The 21432-nt window shown below is 50.3% G+C and overlaps 1 protein-coding gene across 10 annotated transcripts; it reads right to left on the bottom strand.

Moving 5' to 3' along the window:
* Nucleotides 1-1381: 1381 nt before the first annotated feature.
* Nucleotides 1382-21045, bottom strand: LAS1L (LAS1 like ribosome biogenesis factor). 10 transcript variants are annotated; one of them, XM_073799302.1, is made up of 15 exons: nucleotides 20634-21044; nucleotides 19731-19856; nucleotides 18651-18720; nucleotides 17742-17823; nucleotides 17008-17292; nucleotides 16678-16724; nucleotides 15707-15816; nucleotides 13879-13964; nucleotides 13466-13516; nucleotides 12950-13156; nucleotides 12445-12592; nucleotides 6819-7372; nucleotides 3715-3865; nucleotides 2275-2426; nucleotides 1382-1776 (listed from the first exon to the last, which is right to left on the bottom strand). In XM_073799302.1, the coding sequence occupies exons 1-15, from the start codon at nucleotides 20822-20824 to the stop codon at nucleotides 1763-1765; spliced, it is 2274 nt and encodes a 757-aa protein (XP_073655403.1). In that variant the 5' UTR covers nucleotides 20825-21044; the 3' UTR covers nucleotides 1382-1762. The 10 variants fall into 10 exon arrangements, with proteins under 10 accessions (XP_073655403.1, XP_033705013.1, XP_033705016.1 ...); XM_033849122.2 differs by having other exon boundaries at nucleotides 2275-2435; XM_033849125.2 differs by having other exon boundaries at nucleotides 2275-2378; nucleotides 20634-21043.
* Between the last annotated feature and the right edge of the window lie 387 nt (nucleotides 21046-21432).

Here is a 21432-nt window from a genome sequence, read left to right on the forward strand (position 1 = left end):
ATAAAAATCCAGGCTGCTTTAGAGAAGTGCTGGACAGAACCAAGAGCTTGCAGCACCTATCTCCCCACAGGGCAGATGCTGAGGCTATGTCCCAGCATACACATTTGCAAATCCCTTTAGATGTGGCCTAGATCCTCCTTGAGGGCTCCGTTAGATCTGACATTCCTGGATGCTAAGACTTAGCATTTGGCAGGAGAGGGAAGAGTTGGAGGGAACCTGACTGCATTAACCTGTGCAGGAGACTGCTTGGCCCATGACTGGTGCTTGGGTCCACACAGGATAGGAAATTGTAACCTTTTCAGCTGTTGGGCTCATGGACCACTTTGATAATCTGATTAAACCTGTGAACTAGCTCTAGAAAAATGATTACATACACATACCCACAAAGATATTCAGGATATCTTTTAAGAGGTGTTGGGGACTCCTTAGAGTCTTAACTAGTTTAAACCCTTGACTGGGCTCTGGCAGGACACTTACACTCAATTCCTCCTTGGCATTTTATAGCATATGCCCTCTCCTTCCTTTCACCATTCCTTGGCTCAGCCGCTTCTAGAGCCAGCTTCTTGGCTGGAATGTGGCCTGGTTCTGTCCCTTGTTTCACCTTATCTGGGCCCAAACGGGCCCCACAGATGCCCACTCTCTCACCCAGTTATCACTTCCCCAAGTTGGGGTGGGAGATACTGTAGCCAATCTTAACCTCAGTCAACCACCACCCTGGAAATATCATCCTGAGAAAAACAAACAACTTGTGTACACTGGGGCTTTCTTAAGACACTTAACAAAGGCATCAGGTTACCATAATTGGTGGACTTTGTCCTTTTTCACCCAGCAGAGGGCCCTGACCGGTGAGACATATTTTATTCATCCCTGTCTCTTGGCAGCTCAGGGCTGACAGGGTAAGTAAGGCACTCTGAGTGTCTGAAGGAGTTGGGTGACCACAGAAGAACTCTGGTTCAGTCCCTTAGACATTTCTCTGTTCCAGTGCATACCACAGGGAAGTCCACTTCATCTTTTCTAGGCAAAAAGGTGACAAAGAAAGGTTTCTCTTTGACTTTCAACTGCTGTTTGGTGCCCAGTGAGGGCAGGCAGGTAAATGAGTCAGAAGCCTGCTGAATAGCAACAGGAAGACCTGGGTCTTCCAGCTGTCAGGGAGGTTCTGAGCAGATTCCCCTGATGCTGGCTGGGCTTTATGGCCAACAATGCCTCTTCTGGGGCCTGATGCTTCCTAGTGAGCTGGCCTCACACTACATTCCAATGAGGGGAGTGAAAATGGTTTGAGTCAGAAAAAAAGGCAAAAAAGGGGCAGTGGACCCAGATCCTGCTCTGTTATGATCCCACCTTTTCCGGAGCCCCCAGAATAAAGGAAGAAGCACACAATCCCTCATCTCACAAACACCAAAACAGTTGCCTGTTTATTGTTTTTCAAAACAAAAAACAAAATGAAACAAAGCAAAACAAAATAAAACATATTCAAAATCCTACTGTGATTTTGAATCCTACTGTGACTTTGAAAGCTGAGCTGATATGGCTGATGCAGGCTGTCTCCCAGCTTGTTTTATGGAGCATTAGGTGCACTGGCAGAGTGGGGGAGAGTGGGCTATTGCCCCAGTAGCACTGGATGAACACCTGCACCAGGGCTGGCATCAGAAGAGCTGTAGGCCACTTTTGAGCCCATGCAGCTGGCCCTGGCTCCAGAGAAGGCCGTCCAAGTTGCCACTGTCATTGCTGCCGTTGCTGCAGTTGCCACTGCCAATGCTGCAGCTCAGGCCCAGGGTGCTGCAAAGAGAGGGGAGAGGGGAGGTCAGTCAGGGAAGGAGGCAGCTTTAGGCTCTAGAGGGGCTAAGGGTGCTTGATGTGTGTGTCTATGGGAAGGGCCCACCCTCTTGCCTGGCTTTACAAAGAGACTGGAACACATCTGAGAAACCACTTCAAGATGGGCCCCAGGGGTGGCTCTGCCCTGCCCTCAGTTGAGGGAGGAGGGAGAAAAGGAGTGGAATTTTTCAAATGAAACTTTATATAGAACCCCAGTACATAAACCAGATTAAAGCAGAGCTAATTGGGTTGAGGTAGGAAAGGAAGACCCGTACCACCCTACCCCCAGGAAGGCATTAAAAGTGGCTGCCTTAATAGGCTTTCTTCTAAGGCCCTAGATCTTGGGGGCCCAGAGGACCCTGGGCTGGATCCCTCCCACCCCAACAGCAGGTTAAGGGGCCCAAGGCCAGGCTTAGGCTGCAGGGCTAGGCCCAGCTCCCATCTCAGGATTGCAGAACTGACCTAGGGAGAAGACTGCCCTCCTCTTCCCTGGCCCTGCTCGGAACACTCTTGCTTCCCCTGCTTCCTGCAGGTCAAAAGTTCTTCCAGGTAGATGAGGGTGACAGCTGAGAGCAAAGCCATCATCTTTCCTCTCAGGGAGATCCACGGTTACACTAATGCAGCTGAAAAAACCCTTAGAGATGATCTAGCCCCATCCCCTCCCATCACTCACCATCTCACAGACAAGGGAACTGAGGCTCAGAGATGAAAAAGGACTTGCTCAAGGCCACACAGCCAAGTCGGGGTGGAGCTGAGACAAGGAGCAGGGGCAGGCACGCTGGCTCCAGCTGAGGAAGTCTCCCTACTACAGGGGGTGTGGGACTGGGCCTCCTTCTGGATAAAACAGCTCTACCTGCCCACAATTCACCCTTGATACCTTGATGTTCATCAAGACAGCCCTACCCAAGGGAGAGGAGGTCTCTCTCTCAGACATGTGGGCCCCACTCGCAACTACAGACAACCTGGCTTCCCCCACTGCCTCCTCTTCTCTCCAAGAGGCCTGCTGCCCCGGCTTACAGCAGAGAGTCCATGACACTGCCTTGGGCCTGGCCTGTTGCTGGGGTCCCTGGGTTCCATAGCCCTCTCTCTGAATGTCTAGAGGAAGAAGGGCTCATCTCCCATGAAGTGGGCAGGCAGCACAGGGACAGACTGTTTCAGGGGCCCACAGAGGTCTCTCTCTGGTACTCACAGGATTGTCCCAGTCACAATGGCCCCACATTCTGGAATGTACAGGCCCTCTGGACGGGCTCCTCTGTGTTACCAGCAGAGCCCCTCAGCAAGGGCTGCTTGGTTCCTGCCTTCCTGATGACCCAAGGGCTCCTACGCCTGTGATCCAGAGGTGAGTTTCGAGGGACAGCATGGACCCCTGCATAGGCCTTGCTACCAAGATGCCTGGACAGTGCAGGGAGGCCTACTGATTACTCTGTGCACCTTTGGACAAATCTCTTCCCCTTTCTGGGCCTCAGTTTTCTCCTCAGGAACATGAAGAAGTTAATTAGAGCACCCGTTCTTGACTTTTTAGGAGTGGTGGATCCTTTAGAGAATCTGTTGAAAGCTATGGACCTCTCCCTTCCCAATACACACACACACACACACACACACACACACACACACATACATACACATAAACACACACACACATGCATGCATGCACAAACCAGATGCAATCTGAGAGGGATGCCAAGCCAGTTCTGTGTGGCTGCCTCACTGGTCCCCCACACTAGGGGCTGGGACTCCTGGCAAGGGCCCAGCCAGGGACTGGAGCTTATATTTCACTCATTTTGGCCCTGACTGGGGACAGTTACCTCCCCCAACCACCCCACTCTATGTTCTTCCCTTCCTCCCTCCCTCCTGTGGGAGGCAGAGAAAGGGGTGAGAAATCCTGCTGCCATGGGCACTCACCCAGTCTTGCATGTTGGGGGTTCCAGCCGCTGGTCTAGCACAGGCTGGTCCAAAAGATACATGGTGTCATAATTCTCCAGCATAAGCTCTGATGGGTCTTCAGTCTGACCTGGCATTCGGCCTAAGGGGAAAGTGTCCCATCGTACATCTTCTGTGGAGCAAAGTGAGGAGGCAAGAGAGGGCTGATGAGCTAGTTCTCATATGGGTGCACAAGCCCACCTACTCTGTCCATCCACCCACCTTACTTAGCCTGCTCAGCACAGGCTGTGTATCTTCATCCTCACTCCTCTCTGCATCATTTCTCATCATTTCTCCTCTCCACCTTAGCATTCCCTGTCCCTTCCATACTCCCCCATACACTCTTCATGGTCCTCCTATGTGTTCACATGCAGCACCCCCACCACAGCCACCCCCAACCCCCGCATACCATGCACACAACTATCACAACTGTAGACATTTTTGTTCCTCTCCACTCTTCTTCTCCTACTTCCCCAAACATGTCCCTACACAGATACAGATGACACCTTCTTCAGACCTGGCTGTATCACTGCCTCAATCGCTCACCCCCACCCCTATTTTCACACACGCATATATATATATCCTGGAGAGTCTGGATGCCCCTGAATTCCCACCACACCTCCTCCCCAAACTGAAAGATACCTCTGCATATCTGAATGACCTAGATATCCTACACATCTATGCACAACCACCCCTCCCCCTCCCAACATGTTTGAGTGCCACATCATTTCTTAGTAGCCTTGCCTTGAGAGATATACATACAGGCCCACATACCACCTCAGGGTGAACACTCTCTCAGCAGTTATCATGCTCTCCCTGCCCCCTGCAAGGTCTTGTTGCCCCAGATGTGCACACAAAGAACATCCCTTCTCTAGGAAAGGACTGTCTCATTGCATATCCCACCCCCTATAGATGCCTCAATATACATACATAAGCACACTGACCAAACCCTCCACTCAACAAATGTTTCCAGTTTTACTCCCTGCCTCTCATACTTCTCCTGCACAGGCACACAAACCAGAAATTTTAACATCCCTGCATCTCCACATATGTGTATACACATACAGAGGAAGTAACAACAAGGGGGAGAGGGAAAGATTTCAATGCCCCAGGCCTTTCCACATTCACAACCCCTCCCCGCCCCTGCCATACTCCACTTCGGAATGGACCATGTCAGGCACTCCCCACCCACTCTGTCCTATCACTTAAGTACCCTCCACACAGTATTATATTAAATCCCTTCCCCATCCTTACACTAGTGCATCCAGTGTTTTCAAGCGAAGCCTTCACTGGTGAGCTCCTCCAAGTAGATCCAGTTTCTGGCCTCCTGCATCTCCCTGGTACCCAAAGAATTCTCCCTGTCATTATGCCCCTGGCATTCTGGAAAGTATCAACCCTGGACTAGAGTTTCATGTTACCCAAAGAACTCCCGCAGGAAGGGCTGTACCTCTGCTTGCCCATCTCCCCATCCCTGGCTCTCTTACACGAAGGAAGTTGTGACTCTTAACACCCTGCATTGCCCTATGTATACAAAGACACCTTTGTACACAGGGACCATTCCCCCATGTCTGTCACTGACCTGACCATCCTCCCTACTCCCAACCCTGTCTACATCACTGCCCTTGGCTCTCTAGCCTGATACCTTTGTACATGTCCCCTCAGTGATAGCACAGACCACACAGGCCATCTCAACATGGCTGTTTCACTGCCTGTTTTCAGGCCTTTCCATATCCCCCCACCTCTTATTGTTTCCACTTCTCTCCCTCATACAGATGCCTCCTGGTCCTCATAGGTCTTAGCAACCCTGCCTCCTCTTCCAAAAACATATATGACCATGTGTGCATGTATGCACAGATGCACATACAGCCCACTTCACACTTTCTCTTTTCACAACCCCTACTCTCTCTCTTTCTCTCTCTCTCTCTCTCTCACACACACACACACACACACACACACACACACACACAAAATTCTGCCTGAGTCACTGCCCCTCCCTTTGAATATTTACAAACACAGCCCTCCTTGCTCTAAGAGATTTCTCTGTTGCTGTGCCTTGGTTTGTCCAGCACATGCAAGCAATACCCATTCACACACACACACACACACACACACACACACACACACACACACACACACACATATGTTCCCCCATCTGTAGCACTCAGGGCCTTTATGTCCCAGCCCTTCCACACACACGTCCATAAGGGCAAAGACTTCACTTTCCCCCTAAGCTCTTTCACTGCTTCCCCTTTCTCTCCCTATTGTTCCCCACCAAGCCTACCCCACAGCATACCCAGTCCCAGCCCCAGGCTCCATCACATGGGCTGTGCCCCATGTCTACCCCTGCCTCCAGCGTGTACACATACACACATGCCCATGTGCACACATCAGACTGTTCATTCCTGCGGAGTCCCCCTGCCTTAAGGTTCCTGCTCCCCAACCCAAATGAGGGCATTCAAAAAACCACCCTCAGGAGCTGACTCATGTTCCTCCACCTACCATTCAACCCCCTGCTCCCTCCTGGCTTTGTCTCACTAACTTGCATACTCACCAAAAAACTGCACTGCTCCTTATTCTCCCCCTTCTGATCTCATTTCCACTTCCACTGACTGAATACCCTTGGGTTCCTTCTTTCTCATACACACAGCAAAATCCTGTCCTATCACCAACCAGCCTCCACGTGTCCATACACATTCACATATACACAGAAAGCACTATTCTTTGGCTCCTTGCCCTGATCACTGCACATGAAAAACACACGCAGAATCATACATATATCAACCACCTAACTCTAGCTTTCTGTGTTTTGCTGCCCAGTGCCCACACCCACACCAACCTCTCTGAATATGCTCTCTGCATGAGGCAGCTGGCAGCATGACAGTGCTAAGGTCCCTGGCGCTCACATGCTCCATCTTAAGGGGGAGGGAAACCAGCTGTCATCCACACACCAGGCTGTCTCCCAGGCTTGCCTCATGCTGGCTACCTCCTGCTACTTTCCATCCTTTCTCTAGGGTGAAGGGAAGCCTCAAGAGCCAGCCAGAGAGGGAAGATAGATGTGGGGAGAAAGTGGATATCAGGCTTCTTACCTGAGCTAACTTGCCATGTAGAGCCCTCTAAAGCTCCTCTTTTCTGGGCCAGGAGCCTGGCATTCTCAGCAGTGGGGGACTCTTCCTCCATAGAGAAAGGCCCCACTTCCATCCTGTCTTCCTCCTCCTCATCTTCGCCGTCGTCGTCATCATCGTCGTCGTCATCATCGCCGTCGTCGTCGTCGTCATCATCATCACCTTCCTCCTCCTCCTCCCACTTCTGGTCATCATTTTCCTCTTCCTCCTCCTCTCCCTCCTCCTCTTCCATCTGGTCTTCCAAGGCCTCTTGCTTCTTCTTCTCATCTTCCTTGGCATCATTAAGGCTGCCCTGTTCCTCCTGTTGCTGGGCTTCTCCTTCAGGTCCAGAGCTCGAGCCAGCTGGTTTGAGGCTCCAGTACAGGCTGTCCAGTGTGTATGGAGACTTCCCAATGGGGGAAGCCTCTGAGCCCTCCTGCACCAGGTTGTTTTCTCCACTCTGGGTATAAATGGAACAGATGCGCAGCAGCTTCTCCTGCTCCTCGTCTGGCAGGACCTGCCCCATGGCTTTGAAGATGCTGAGCAGAGGGATGGAGTAAGAAAGATTCAAAATCTCAAGTCATTTTATATCCCAAAACTCCAGTTTCAATTTGGTCTCTGAGCTTCCAGACCTGCCTCTGAAAGGCAGTGCAGTAGAGCAGACAAAACACAGATACAGTAGGGCCATGGACCCTGAACGAGCTCCGTAATTCATCCCTGTGGCTCACTTCCACTCTCAGTAAAATGAGGACAATAATGGCACCTAACTTAGAGGGTTGTTGAAAGGAGTAAATAAGATAGCTCACACAGAATGCCTGGCACAGTGCCTGGCACATAGTAAGCAATCAATAAATGAGAGCTATTAATCTGTACTGAAATGCTATGTAAATACACAAACTAGCCAACAGGCCTGCAGGGCTGGACATGAGAATAGATCCCTCTCTTTAGCCGAGCAATGTATCCTGAGCTCTAAAGATATGCCTGGAAGTGTGCTGTGCTCCTTCTGCATGGAACACAAAGTGTGATCCCTTTTGGGAGACAACTACAGCCCAGCCTGGAATGGAGGAAAAGAAAAAAAAAAAGCAGCAGCTGACAAGACAAAGCAGAATGTGGGCGGGAGGCCAGATGAGCAATGCAGACCTGGGCACTACAGGAGCTGGGGGGAGGCAGAGAGCACAAGGAGGGCAGGAGAGATCAAGGGAAGGCTTTGTGCAGAGACAAGAGCGAGCACACCGGGCTGTGTGCATGCGGTGAGAGTAGCCTGGCTCGAGCGGAAGGGCTGTGCTGAGCAGCTGTGGGAGCAAGAGAAGCCTGCAAAGGTTAAGTGTGTGTGTGTTGGGTGGAGGGGGTCATCTGACGTGTGCTCAAGCACAGGTGAAGGCTGCATTTCTGAAGATCACCATGGTGACCATGTGGAGGATGGCCTGGGTGGGGCAGCCTGGAGTCAGGGAGAGTCGGTGAGGGCTGACCTAGTGCACTGGCAGCAGCGATGGGAGGGAGAGAAGCTATGAAGGACAGACAGAGAGCAGGGCTTGGTGATCAGATGGTAGGGGGGAAGGCAGAGGGGAGTTAAAGATGACAACATCGTGCATACAAAGGACGGCGCTAACAGCAAAACCACCAACAAACACAGAGCGGTTGGGAAGGAGAGCTCCTGGGGAGGAAGAGGGTGAGTACCCCTTGCAGAGCCTCACATAGAACTGGGCACCCAGCAGGCACCTGGTCACCGCTGGAGGCATGGTAGGATGGACAGATGGATAGTTTCCTTCTAAGTGTATTGAGTTTGAATTGTGGGTTGTTCACAGAAGGAAGGGCCATGTGCTCAGCGGGCTGTTTTCTCTCTGGGCCCCATAGGCAGACCAGACACATAGGTGTGGTTGCTGGTCACTGGCTGCTGGGGGTAGGGCTGGGAGCTAGTGACTCCACTGGGAGACCCTCTCTGCAGGGCTAATTTCACATTCCAAGATGGCACTGGCTCAAACTGACTTGATATTGGCTGGCTGGGGGAAGCTCTCAAAAAGCTTCCAGCCTTACTACTAAGAGGAAAAGCCAGAGAGAAACTCTCTTCCCTCTCACTGTGGTCCATTTGTAGGATTAATAATAAATATTCCCAGGTACTTTATGTTGGCAAGATGCCATATTACCACTGTTTATTATTACACACCCACTCTCTCAAGCTGTCTAGTCTGACCACTGAGGTGCAGGGGTGATATGAATCTTAAAATCCATCTCCTTCCTCGGGTTTGCCTGGTCACAGCTAGGGACTGAGAAGGTCACAGGTCAGGCTGGTGGAAAGAAGGTGGACTTTGGACTCATAAGCCCTGGGCCCAAATCCCTGTCCCACCACCAACAAATTGCATGACTTTTGGATAAGTCACTTCACACTATTCAGAACCTTGGTGTCTTTCTTATCTGTCAAATAAAAGTATATAATATCTCCACCTCCAAAGACTGCTGTGTCAAGTTAAATGAAAATGCTTCTACAAACACAGCACCATGTCCGACACTTAATTGCCAGTGGTATCTTTTATTTTTCCTGTGGGGAAAAGAAAAGTCATGTTCTGTATGTGCAATCTAATGGAACACTGTAGAAAGAGCACAGGAGTAAGGACAGTATATCTGGAATCTGGTTTCTGGCCCCAGCTCTGACTTGCAGACTTGTTACTGACTTGCAGCCTAATACCTGGGGAAATCCCATTTCCCAATCTGTGTAACAGGATGATTAGGACTAGATTCACCGATTATCTGCGAAAGGCAGGATCTGTGCACAAGAAATCGTACCCAAGTGAGCTGCTGTTACTGCTGGCATGTGTCGCATCCCGCTGGTATGCTTGGGTTGGGAGAAGATCTCTGTGGTCCAGACTTCTCCAAGACCAGCAGCTTCCACTCTGTAGGCACTTAGGATTGGAAAGTACCTTGAAGGCCACTTATCCAACCTTTCCATGCTGCTCTTTTCATTCCCTCCCCCCATTACATACATATGCCATATTCCTTCAGAATTTTGAAATTTCCTTTATTCTTTCTCTTGCTGGAATTGCTCAAATGCCTCTAGGATTTTTTGGTTCTCCTCCCAGTTTCCCACCCATCCATATCACTTCCAGTCTAGAGCATACACATCTGGAGATTTGGCTGTTTGGTTCAGTCTCATCTCCTGGAGGTCTTGAACTGGCTGTCTTTTGTCAACAAGGCTACTTTTTTCTCTTATAAGTTACTTATAAGATACAACTGTGCCCCAAATGTCATTAGGGTTCAAGAAAGACTTTCTGACTCCATGGGAAAGATCAGGGGACTAAGACGGTCTTAGCATCCAGACTCCCACTTCATTTATTCCTCAAGCCTGGACTCAGCTCCCACCAAAGACAGCACTGCTGGCAATGAGACAGCAGAGTACAGTTCAGTTCAGCATTTACTGAGGTTTATTTGGGGCCTGGACTTGCATGGCGTGCTGGGGCACAGATGGCTAATGCAGAACCCTTGTCCTTGAAAAGCTTAGTCTGATAGAGGGAAGGAGACACTAGGGGAAATAGACACGAATCTCAGATTTGAGAAGTACTTGAGAGAATCAACATGACACAGTAGATAGTGCTGCCACCAAGTGAGATAGGGAGCAGAGGAAGAAGTTCACTTTGGGGCTGGGGTGGGGAGTAAGATGACCCATGCTCTTTTGGTCACAGTAAGGTGACTGGAGGCCATCTAAGGGGAGATATCTGGCATGCGGTCAAATACAGGAGGTTTAATCTTAGGGGAAAGGCCTGAGCTAGATAAAGAGATTTGAGCTTTGGCACTTTACTGGAACTAGTAAAAAAGCACAGGCATTTGAAGGAGGGAGTGGTAAACAGCATCAATGCGGCAGACAGGCAATGGACAAGGGCCCACTGGATTTGGTAATTAGGTCAAAGCAGCTCTGGGGATGAATGCCAAATTGCAGCAGCTTGAGGAGTAAGAAGGTAGTGAGGAAATTGAGACTGCTGAGTATAGACTACTCTTTTGAGATGTTTTGATAGGAAAGGAAGGAGTGATAAGCTAGTGATAACCCAACAGAGGGATGCAGGGTCAAAGGAGATTTTGCTTGTGTTGTTGTTGTTGTTGTTTGGTTTAAAGATAAGAAAAACTCAGGCACTGTTCACAGGTTGAAGAGTAAGAGCCAGTAGAGCAAAGGAGAGGCTGGGGTGAGGCCCCAGTGATGCTAGCAGAGAGCACAAGTGGAGGGAAGGCTTTGAGGTTGGGCAAGGCCACCTCATACTGAGACTGGCGACAACGTTGAGTGTAGCCGAAGATCAGTTCATGAGGGCTGGACCTCAGGTCAAGGGGGCCCTGCTGGAGGCCTCCATGTGCTTGAGGAAGCTAGGGTGAAATGGGAGGGGGGGATGGGGCTTGAGATGAGTGGTAAGGTTTTCAGAACAGTCAGGAAACAGGAGAGAAAGTGGGCAGAAAACAAGTAAAAGTTCAGACAAGCAGAACTGAGGCCTGGCTTGAGATTAAAAATCATACCTCTGCAGTGGCAGCAATCTGCAGGGCTATGTGGTTTTCTCCAGCAGAGCTCAGCTACCTGGGCTGAGGAGTGGGAGAAGCAGAGTGGGGAGGATCACTCCTAGCTTGGGGGTTTGCAAGTCAGACACACCAAGGGATGGGCAGAGCTGAGGATGCTGATGATGAGTGGTTGAAGTGATCAACCACAGATAGGATTGAGGGGAAGCAAAATTGAGGCGGGTAAGAAATGGAGGGATGGAGGTCTGGAGGCAGGCAAAGAGCAGATGTTGTGGGATACGAGGGTGAGAACTGGTAGGACAACAGGTGGTGGTCACCGAGTGGGATGCTGGGATGTAAGCTTTCAGAGGTGGAATAGCTCTGAGTGATGGAAGTGGGTTGCTGAGTGTAGTGGAGAATGAAGGTCACTGGAGGTGAGGAGCTGCAGTGTCAGATGGGTCACTCAAATGAAACAGATATCATTCCAGAAAGCAGGAAGAGAATTGGGTGCTAAAGCCTTCCATGAGTATGAGGGAAGTGGCTCAGGGTCAGGAAATGACAGAAAAAAAGTGAGACAACCACAGGTATTTACAGGAACCAGCACAATATTCAGTTTGACCACAGCGCCCAGAGTAGACTGGGTAAAGGGGAATCACAGGAGGTATGGTTGTCATGATAGGTTGGGGCAGAATCAGAAAGATCTTTGAATGTCAGGCTAAGAAGCCTAGACCTCATTAGGAAGGCAGTAAGGAGCCACTGAAGGTAGTTAAGCACCTATGAGAGGTATATTTTGGGAAGATAATAGAGACAGCACTGGGCGTAAAGTCAGAAGAATGGGTTCAATAATAAACAGCAGCTACCATTTATTGTGCACTTACTCTGTACAGGCCACTGTGCTAACCACTCTAGGGGGGTTGCCTTGTCCATTTTCATACTGGACTCAGTTCAGCCATGTCTTAAGCTCTGTGATCTTAGGCAAGAATACCCTACCCTCTCTGGGACTCAATTCTCTCATCTGTTAGTAGGACGGCGACAGGACTAGATGTCCTTGCAAGGGCTCGTCCAACTGTGCCATTCTAGGGCTGTGTGGCCCTGAGGCCTGCAGGGTCTCACCCTCTTACCGAATGGAATTCAAGAGACTTACAGCTGAAGGAGTTGGGGGCTGGCCCAGCAAGGTGAACCCAAGCAGGACTCAACCACCTGGGGCCAGTCAAGGGAGGCAGAGCAGTTGAATAGCCTCCAGTTCTTCCTCGCTTCCCACTGGCTTGCAGAAAACCGGCGGGCGTTCCGTCCTGAGAGAGAAGAGAGGGCCTGAGGAGAAGGAACTAGAAATCCCCCCCACCCAATCTTGCACCTTGAAAAGCTTGGCTCTGCCCATCCCTGTCTCCCCAGACTCCGACTCCCCATTCTATACCTCCCAATTGCTCAAAGTATTCAGGACCCTTTGCCCCAGTCCAGTTTACTTGGTTCTGAGAAGAAAAATGTGAAGGGAGATTTGTCCACTGCTGCTGTGGGGCCCTCTTGGGCAGACCTAAACCTTTCACAAGGGATGTGTCCTCCTGGTGCTATTCAGTCGAGAGCTGAGCACAGTGGCAGATGCTCTTGCCTGGGCTGCATTAGGCCCTGGGGCTAGGGCTAGTCTCCCTCACCAGTTTTGGTGTTAGCCACGATCAGTTCAATGGTCCATCTGAGGATGTAGGTGGGCCGGATCCCAGTGTCCCCCAGGGCTGGCAGCTCAGAGAGCATCCTTTCCAGCAGGGCCTGTGTGAAGGTCTGGGAGTGGAGGCCCCTGAGCAGGGGCTGCCAGAATTGAGAGAACGGCCTTGGCACCAGGACGTCATTCAAGTCCACGTTTTCTGGTTTGTGAGAAACACCCATTGACAGGAAAAGGGGAGGCAGGGAGGGAGAGAGAAGGAAGGAGGGAGGGAAGAAGGCGAGAAAGGGAAAGAGGGAGAGAGAGAAGAGAGGAAGAGGAGGAGAGAGAGGGAGAAGAAGAGGGGGCCCCACCAACAATAACAGAGTTGCCACCGCAGAACAGGAGGAAAGAGGAAAGTAGAAGAGCGGGGAGAGAAACCAGTTAGTATCTGGTAAACAACAACTGACTCAAAATAGAATATAAAAGAAAAAGAGTTCTGGTTCTAGCTTCGGCTTTGTCAATAACTCACTGTGTGACTTTGGGTCAGTACTTTCCCCTCTCTGGACCTCAGTCTGCCCATCTGTAACATGAGGATGTTGGACTAGATGACCTCACAAGGCCCTTCCAGTTCTGCTGTTCTAGCTCTCTACCAAGTGGCTAGATCACAATTAACATAGCACAATAATGGCATTAAGACCCCCACCCCCACCCCAGCCCACCCCAGCCCACCTCACCCCACCCAATTCCAGGCCACCTAAGGATAGCCCAATAACTACTTATCAGTGGGGCTACATGTTCTGCTCAGCCAAGAGGGCTTCCAGTAGCTATGGAACAGCAGTAAACAGCCCTTACCTCCCAGTCCAGGGCCACCCAGCCCACCCCTGGTGTTCTTGCCCAGGATACACAGTACCCTAAGGCTGCATCGAGCCTCCAGGACCCTACCTTCATAGTCTAACTGCAAAGCCGCCAACTGTTCAAATGTGGGGATGAGAAAGCCGTCATCCAGAAAAGCATCTAGCAGAGCCTCCCTGGAGCAAGAGGACACTAAATTAAGTAAAATGAAACAGGCAGAAGACCCTCTTCTACTCCCCTACCCACTCCCAAGGCAGCTAATGCCTTTGACTCAAATGGCCAAACCAGCATGGGGGAAAAGGCAGGCAGATGACAGTTGGTTCTCAGGCCTCAGCCTCCCTGAGTCAGGGGCTGAGCCAAAGACTGGGATCTGTGGGTTTTGAACAAGCATTTACCTAGCACAGGCAAATCTAAGGCCCATAACAAGGGCAGTAGTGGCTTAACAAGTCTGAAAGCACAGATGAAGAAAAGTCCCAGGCCCACAAAGGAGTTAAATGCCTGAGGTTATAGGGTCAAGGGCTTTTAGACTTTAGTTCCTGCTTAGTCTTTGTTTCCCTTGACAGTCCTCCAGTCTCCTACCGCTTCCCTTCTCCCTGGTTACCCTCTTTCAGATCTTACAAGCAGAAACTTTGGGGACTCAATTGCTGGGCCAAATATTATATTATCCTCATTCCTAAGGACCCCAAGAACCCAGAACTAAGATACAGAGGTTAAAAGTATAAGCTATAGGGGTAATCTCTCATCCCCATCTAGCTTAAACCAAAACCAGCAACATCCAGCTGTCTCCTCCAGAGCTAGCAGTTCCCTAAGAGAGGCTCTCCTAGCTGATTGGGCTGAGGGGGAACAAGAGCTCCCAAGGTGTCTCAATGTCTGGAGGGTTGTCATGCTCAGATCCCTCCCTCTACCAGGCTCAAGGAGGAAAGAGTTGTCCTTCCATCCATCTCCCATCTCCTCAGGTCAGTATGCAGGAAGAGCACTTAAAACAGTCAGCCAGTTGCCTGCTCAGCATGACCAGGCAGACGCTACTGTATAGCACAAGGATAGTTTTCCAAGCTACGGAGGGGGCCACCACTCACCCCTTTACTGAAGGGTACAGCTAAGAAGCCTAGGCTGGGCAGACACTGATAAAACACCTTTGGAACTACTGGTATCCTGGGAATAAAGAAGACGCCAGGGACAATCCTAACCTGCACTGCAGGCTCCCCACCCAGGCCCACTCTGCCACATACACCACCTTCCTATACTCTCCGCTCCATCCCAGATTCTTTCCAACCTCTTCCCAAAGCCCTTTCCAGCTGAATGTAGGTAGCAAGCCCCAAAGAGCCAGGGAGGAAAGGAATGGATAGACACTGTCTGCTCTGACTGAACTGAGTACTACTTTGAGGGGAAAATAAGGCTCATGGCCATACTGGGTGGGTCAGTGGGGACTTAGTCTTTGGAGGATCCAGGCCCTGGGAAGGCCCCTCCTCTCTCTCCTCAACCACAATTATCCAGGGGATGTTGATCCTCTCTAATAGCAGTTCAAAAGAGACCAGCAGTGCCTACCATATATCTTTTACCTCAAACTCGGACAAGAGATCGGCAGTGAAAAAGCAAAAGGTTAACGGCTTTTCCTAGTTGCCAAGAGCTCCACATACCACTGGACAAACAGGAACAAAGCTGGCCAGGGGATGGATGACGGTAGACATTCCTGCCTCTGGCCATTTCAGTTACTCAGAGTAGACAAACCCCACCTGGTAGCTGGCAGGGTTTGGGGAAGAGGATCATGTGAAATGCAAGGTCACCCGTGGTGGGTCAAGATTATCCCTGGGATTTCCTACAGCAGAGGTTGGCAAGCTGGGATATGAAAACCAATTTCAGTGAGGCTGCTACGCTCTACCCTAGAGAGTAGGCAGCCCCTGATTACCTAGTTACACACCTGTTCTCCCATGTAATGCCCTTGAGCTCTGCCAGGATGCATTCTACAGGTGGGGACAGGTTATTCCACGCCTTAATGGCCTGAGGTAAATACCTAAATTTCTCCAGCACCTGCCAGCAAAGAGGGTCCCATCAGAAGGCTGGTTCAGCCAGGTAACACCCCCCCATCCCTCCAGGATTCCTTCTCATAGGACCTCTCAGCATGTCCCTTCAGGGGATACGGCAGGGTATGCAGAGGTGAGCCCACAATGTCCCTATTGGTCCTGCAACTAAAAATATCCTGACTCTCAAACTCCAGACTTTCTCTTCTTCCTCCCTCCCCACCCTCCAAATTCCCTTGTTACTGTGGCTGTCAATAACCAGATAATCCAATACATAGATATCCAATGGGGGCATTTGGTTGGAGTTGGGCAGAGACCCTTGGACCAAGGGGTGAAAGGAAGCAATGGGTTATGGAAGAAAGTGAATCAGGAGACTCAGGTTCTTGTCCTGGTTCTATCACTAACTGCATATGTGACATTGGGCCAGTCATTTCACTCATCCATGGCTTCAATTTCTTCATCTGTGAAAAGGAAGGGTTGAGGTGAATGGTTTCTAAGCTTACCTCCCTTCCTGCTAAAACAGCACCCCTCAAGCTCACCTGATCTAGGAAGGTTCCTGGACGCCATCTGCTGATCAGCTGCAGTACCGCAGGTCTAAGCAACCACCTAAACCCTGTTGTTCCCTACCACCCAGTGGGACCGATTATCCACAAACTTCCAGTGATGTGCAGGATCGGCCAACTGGACTCTGCTCCTCTTGTCTCCTTCCTACTTCCCCTCTCTCTCTTTCCAAGAAGAGTTTTGGAAGAGCTTTCCAAGCTTTGCCACTTTTCTTTAAATTTCATTCTCAAGACTTCTCTCAGGTAGCTGGCAAGGGGGAAGAAATGGCTGGGGCAGATGAAAACAGGCCAAGTCAAGGGCACTTTCTTACCTTAAACTGCTCCTCTTCATAGGATACCAGCAGTTCTCGGGCTCTTTCTGAAAACAGAATAGGGAAACAGATAGAGCAGCCAGCCCTGTGCCTTGCTCCTGATGGAATTTTGAGCCCTCTCACCTCATTTCTTGAGTTGTAAATTGGGAACTAGAATTCTTGGCTCTCCTGCCTCATGGAGCTCAAGGAAGATGATTTGTGACAGTAATTTTTTTAAGCTAAGCCTCACCACAACCCCAGAGGAAATACTGAGCCAGGGAAATAACCAGAGTCAACCTAAGTCCGAGTCTTCCAAGCTCATGGGCCCCTTTCTGTATCAAGGACACCTACCATACAACTCTTTATGTCTCACAGCCTTTTGCCAATGTGGATCAACCTCTTTGTTGCCTTCGCTGTCTCCATCAGCCTTAACATCCAGCTCTGCACCTTTCTCCTCATCCTTAGGCTCTGGTTTCTGTTCTGTGATGTCATCAACGACAATGTTCTTATCTTCCTCTTGGTCTTCTTCATCTGTCTCTTCCCTGTCCTCCTCCAACTCCCAGGTCTCTCTTAGGCTGTTCTCCAGTTGGCGGCACCAGTAGGTCTTCTGGAGCCAATCCAGGACAAAGTAACAGCCTAAAGGAGGGGAGGAAGGAAGGCAGCGCCATAGTAACAGCCCAGGCAAGCAGCTCCTAGCAGGCCTCCAGCCTCATCTTGCTAACATTATGGGGAGGCCCCAGGTAAGAGGCTTGGCTCCAAGGAGGCACAAATCTCAAATATCTAGAAGCAGCCCCTCTTGCTCTGGGTTATCCCCGAGTTCTTTGCTTCCTCCCACTCACCAGCACATTTCCTAGAAAAAACCTATACCAGACTTGAAGATGGGATGCCAAAAACGGCACGGGGCTAGCAAGTGGGAGAACAGAGACTCCTTAAAGTTTGTGTCCAAGGCAAATGCCTCACTCACCTCACCCTAGTCTCAGCTCTGACCCCAAGTGAAGACCCTCCTCCCTCTCTCTCCCCCCACAGTGCCACGTAGCCCAGGCCTCTGGGCTAAACTGTGATAGGTATACTCCCTGGGGACTCACCCCTGCGGCAGTCATTTATATGGGGCATTTTCTTGTGGGTCAACTCATGGCGAAGTTCAACAATCCAATCCGGAATGTTCACCTGATTATGGGGGAGGGTGTGAGTGCAGAAATTAGAAAATATTAAAGCAGAAAGGGCCACAGAGATGAACTAACCTGGCTTCTCCCCATTTTACAGATAGAGAAACTGAGCTCCTGAGAGGAGGTTCCATTCTTAGTGGCAGAGCCAAGATTAGGAACCAAGTCTCCTGATTCTCTTTACGCTCTGTGGAAGTGATCTTGAAAATCAGAAGACACTCGCCTCCCCCAACCACCAACTACCCTCCTCCAATGAAGAGATTCCTGTGAATGAGCATTAACAATCACCTTCTTCAGCCTCCCTCTGCCCTTGTCTGTACCAGTTGCTCTCCCAGGGTACCCTTTACTCTCCCCTCTCTTCCTCCCTTCCTCCTTCTCTCCCAGACCTCCTCCAGGAAGCTTCTCTTGATGGCTGAGAACCTGTCTGCCATCTGGGTCTCTACACACCTCCCATACTCAAGGCGGGAATGTCTTGCATTTTCACCCTGCTTGGCTGAGTTTGTCTCCTCCTTCAGACTGTCAACAACCAGAGGGCAGGCACTTTAACTGCCACCTCTTTCCTGTCCCCACTCAGGGGTGCATTGGGGTGCTTCAGCTTCACCTGGGCCACTCCCAGCAAGCTGGGCAGGCCAAGCCCACTGAAGATAGCAGCCATGAGCAAGGGAGCAGGTCTGCTTCTTTCAAGCTAGAAGTTGAGGCTCTGGGGTTCTTGCTGGGCTTGGCTGACAGTGATGGGATGAGCTAGTCTGACTGTATCCATATCACCCCATGCCCCATTAGTGAGTCCTCCTGAGAAGAGAGAATTTAGCAAGTCCACTTTATCATACACACCTCCTGAGCCAGGAACTTGAGAGGGAGCTTGGCAAACTTTGTCTTCCTCTCCGAGATAAGGTTCACAAACCTGAGTTTGGGGGAGAAATAAGTGGCATAGCCCAAGTAACTGTTTTATTCAAACCAGTGGGGCTTTAAAACACCTTGCTGAGTTACTGTCAACTTGCATTTCCACAACCTTTCCAATGACTGTTCTGTCCTGTTCTTATGGTTGGTGTCAACCAGAGCAGGAATGGTTCCATCCAGTCTAACATTTACTGAGACTCTGCCCTGTACTGAAGCCATACAAATGAATAAGACACTGCTCTGGCCTTGAAGAGTTCAGTCTAGGATAAATAATCATGACATAATGTAATATATTATGCTAGAACATAATATGTTATAAATGCTACAACAAAGGACTACATCAAATGATATGGGGAGCACAGCTAAACAATGGAGAAGGTAAGAAGAGCTAGGGAGGACCTCAAGGCAGACAAGGCAAACAGTATGAGCTAAGCAAAGACTCTGACAGATGAGAAAACTCAGAGGCAACCTTTTTCCTGATGTACATGATACAGCTAGAACCACTCTGAGTCGCTTTGTAAATCAGGAACTCCTGGCCCATGTCTCCATTTCCACAACTCAGTAACCTTTCAGTGTTCGTGGAGAGAATGGAAAAAAGGTGTAGGTAGGGGTAGGATTAGAAAATCCACATTAAATCATGGGCAAGGGCATTGAACCATGTAGAAAAGTTCCTCTGGGTGAAAGAGTAAAAGGGGGAAAGTAAATCAAACTGTCAAGGCTGGAAGAGACCCATAGAGACCACTTGGTCTGAACCACCCCCACCCAACATTCCAAAGAGAGGGAAAGAAAAACGGAAGAGAGAAGGCTCTCAGGAAAAAAGAGGAATGTGTGTTAACAGGGGGTACCAAAAGCTGTCACATTAAGCAATCATAAGGTGACCCATACACAGGGACACACAAGGCTTTTTGCTTCAGGTAGAACCCAAAGCCAAACTTTGCTTATCATGTGCTAAGCCCACGCCCCCCCCCCCCAAAAAAAACCACCCCCCCACACCCCTACCCATGTAGGTCTTACCTGACCAATGCCATGCCATAGAGCAGTCTAAGTTCATCAGTGCCCAAGCCACCAGTTACATCCATGAGCTTACAGCGTACCAGGTCTGCAGTAGAAGCCACTGCCAGGGGGAGTTCGTTGCCTAACCTAAAGGGCCACAGTCCAGCACCATCATAAAGGTCCTTTACACAGGCCCACCCTCCATCTCAGAACCTAGGCTGTAGGTTATTGCAATTATATACTGGCTCAAGAGTGTGTGGATAGACACAAATCAAGAAGCTGGGAAGAGGGAGGGTAATGTCCCTGGGATCCAATAGTATACAGGACATGAGAGGCTGGTTTAGGACATACAAAGGATATCTAACTGCTACACAGCCAATCAACAATTAAGTGTGGACACACTCCTTTCTTTCACCGTGAAACCCTCAACTCTTTCACCCAGAGAAGACCTTATTCTTGGAGGCATTAGCCCCTTGTCTGCTCCCAACTAAATCTTACCAACTGGACTGAAGCGCTCCATTCAAACATGCTTTTGCAGGCAAGCTCCCCCCACCCCCTTTCTATTTCGAATCAGAAATCCACCCTAGAGTGCTACTCCTTAAGACAAGGCTGGCTCAGCCACAGCGGTGCCCTCTCATCGGCACCCACCCCAAGATGAGAGAAGGTAAGGATCAAAGCTCACAGACTTGACAAAAGGGCTGTTGAGGCACACCCCGTTTCTTTCCGCAAAAGGGATTAGTGCACGAGCTTGGCTGCGACCTTCCCCCGGGCACTTGGGAGACAAGCAATGCCCAAACTACGCGTAGCGGGGGGCCATTAGGCATTTAGGAGAAAACTGGGTAATAAGGCCTTATGGAAATTCTACAAAGGAAGAGGTGAAGTGCCACCAGCACGCAGGCAGGAGGGCTAAGCCTGCCGCCTTACCTGCTCCTCCACACGGTGATGCGGTTCAGCGCGTACCGCTGCAATTTATGGTCGTCAGAGAACAGATACACTGTCACCTGATCCCACTCGGCCCTACTGAGCCAGGCGACCACGATGCGCTGGGCCCAGAGTGGCGGCGACCCTTTCTCTTTGACGCACTTCCCGCACCACGCACTCCACACGCGATCCATCCCCCGGGGACTCAGGCCTGGCTCAATCCCGGATTACCACCAGACACCGGGCTCGTTGCCAGGCTTTGGGCCGCCGCACTCCGCACAGCCTCCAGCTCAACGTGCTACCCTCACTCCAAACCGCCGCCGCAACAGCAACCAATGGGAGAGTGTGACCCCGACGCAAGCCCGCCTCCCACCGTTAGCGCGGCAAATCGAAACGCGAGAGCTAGAGGCTGACCAAACCACAAGTTGCGGGAACGGCCTCTCCGACCGGAAGTGTTCTTTCCTCAAAGCAACCGTACCAGCTGCAAGCATTCAGCCTCAAGGTTCCGCTAATTTCCTGGTTGCTAACGGAATTCTGTCCCAGACCCGGAGGGACACTTCTGGGCTGCAGGAGGAATTTTAGTTTGCGCTCCCTGGCGGGCCGGGGAGGGATTGTGGGCGTCCAGTGTACTGGAAAAACGCTTAATGTTTTCATTGCCATGAATCAATACCTGATCCAGTAAAACACTATGGACTCTAAAGCAAGACTGCAGAACAAATATCTAGTACCTAAATATCTAAAGTTGGGTTAAAAAAACTCTGCTGGGTTTCACATCTGTACAGTGAGGAGCTTAGACTGGGTG

Source organism: Tursiops truncatus, chromosome X, assembly GCF_011762595.2.
Source record: "Tursiops truncatus isolate mTurTru1 chromosome X, mTurTru1.mat.Y, whole genome shotgun sequence".
Classification (NCBI taxonomy): domain Eukaryota; kingdom Metazoa; phylum Chordata; class Mammalia; order Artiodactyla; family Delphinidae; genus Tursiops; species Tursiops truncatus.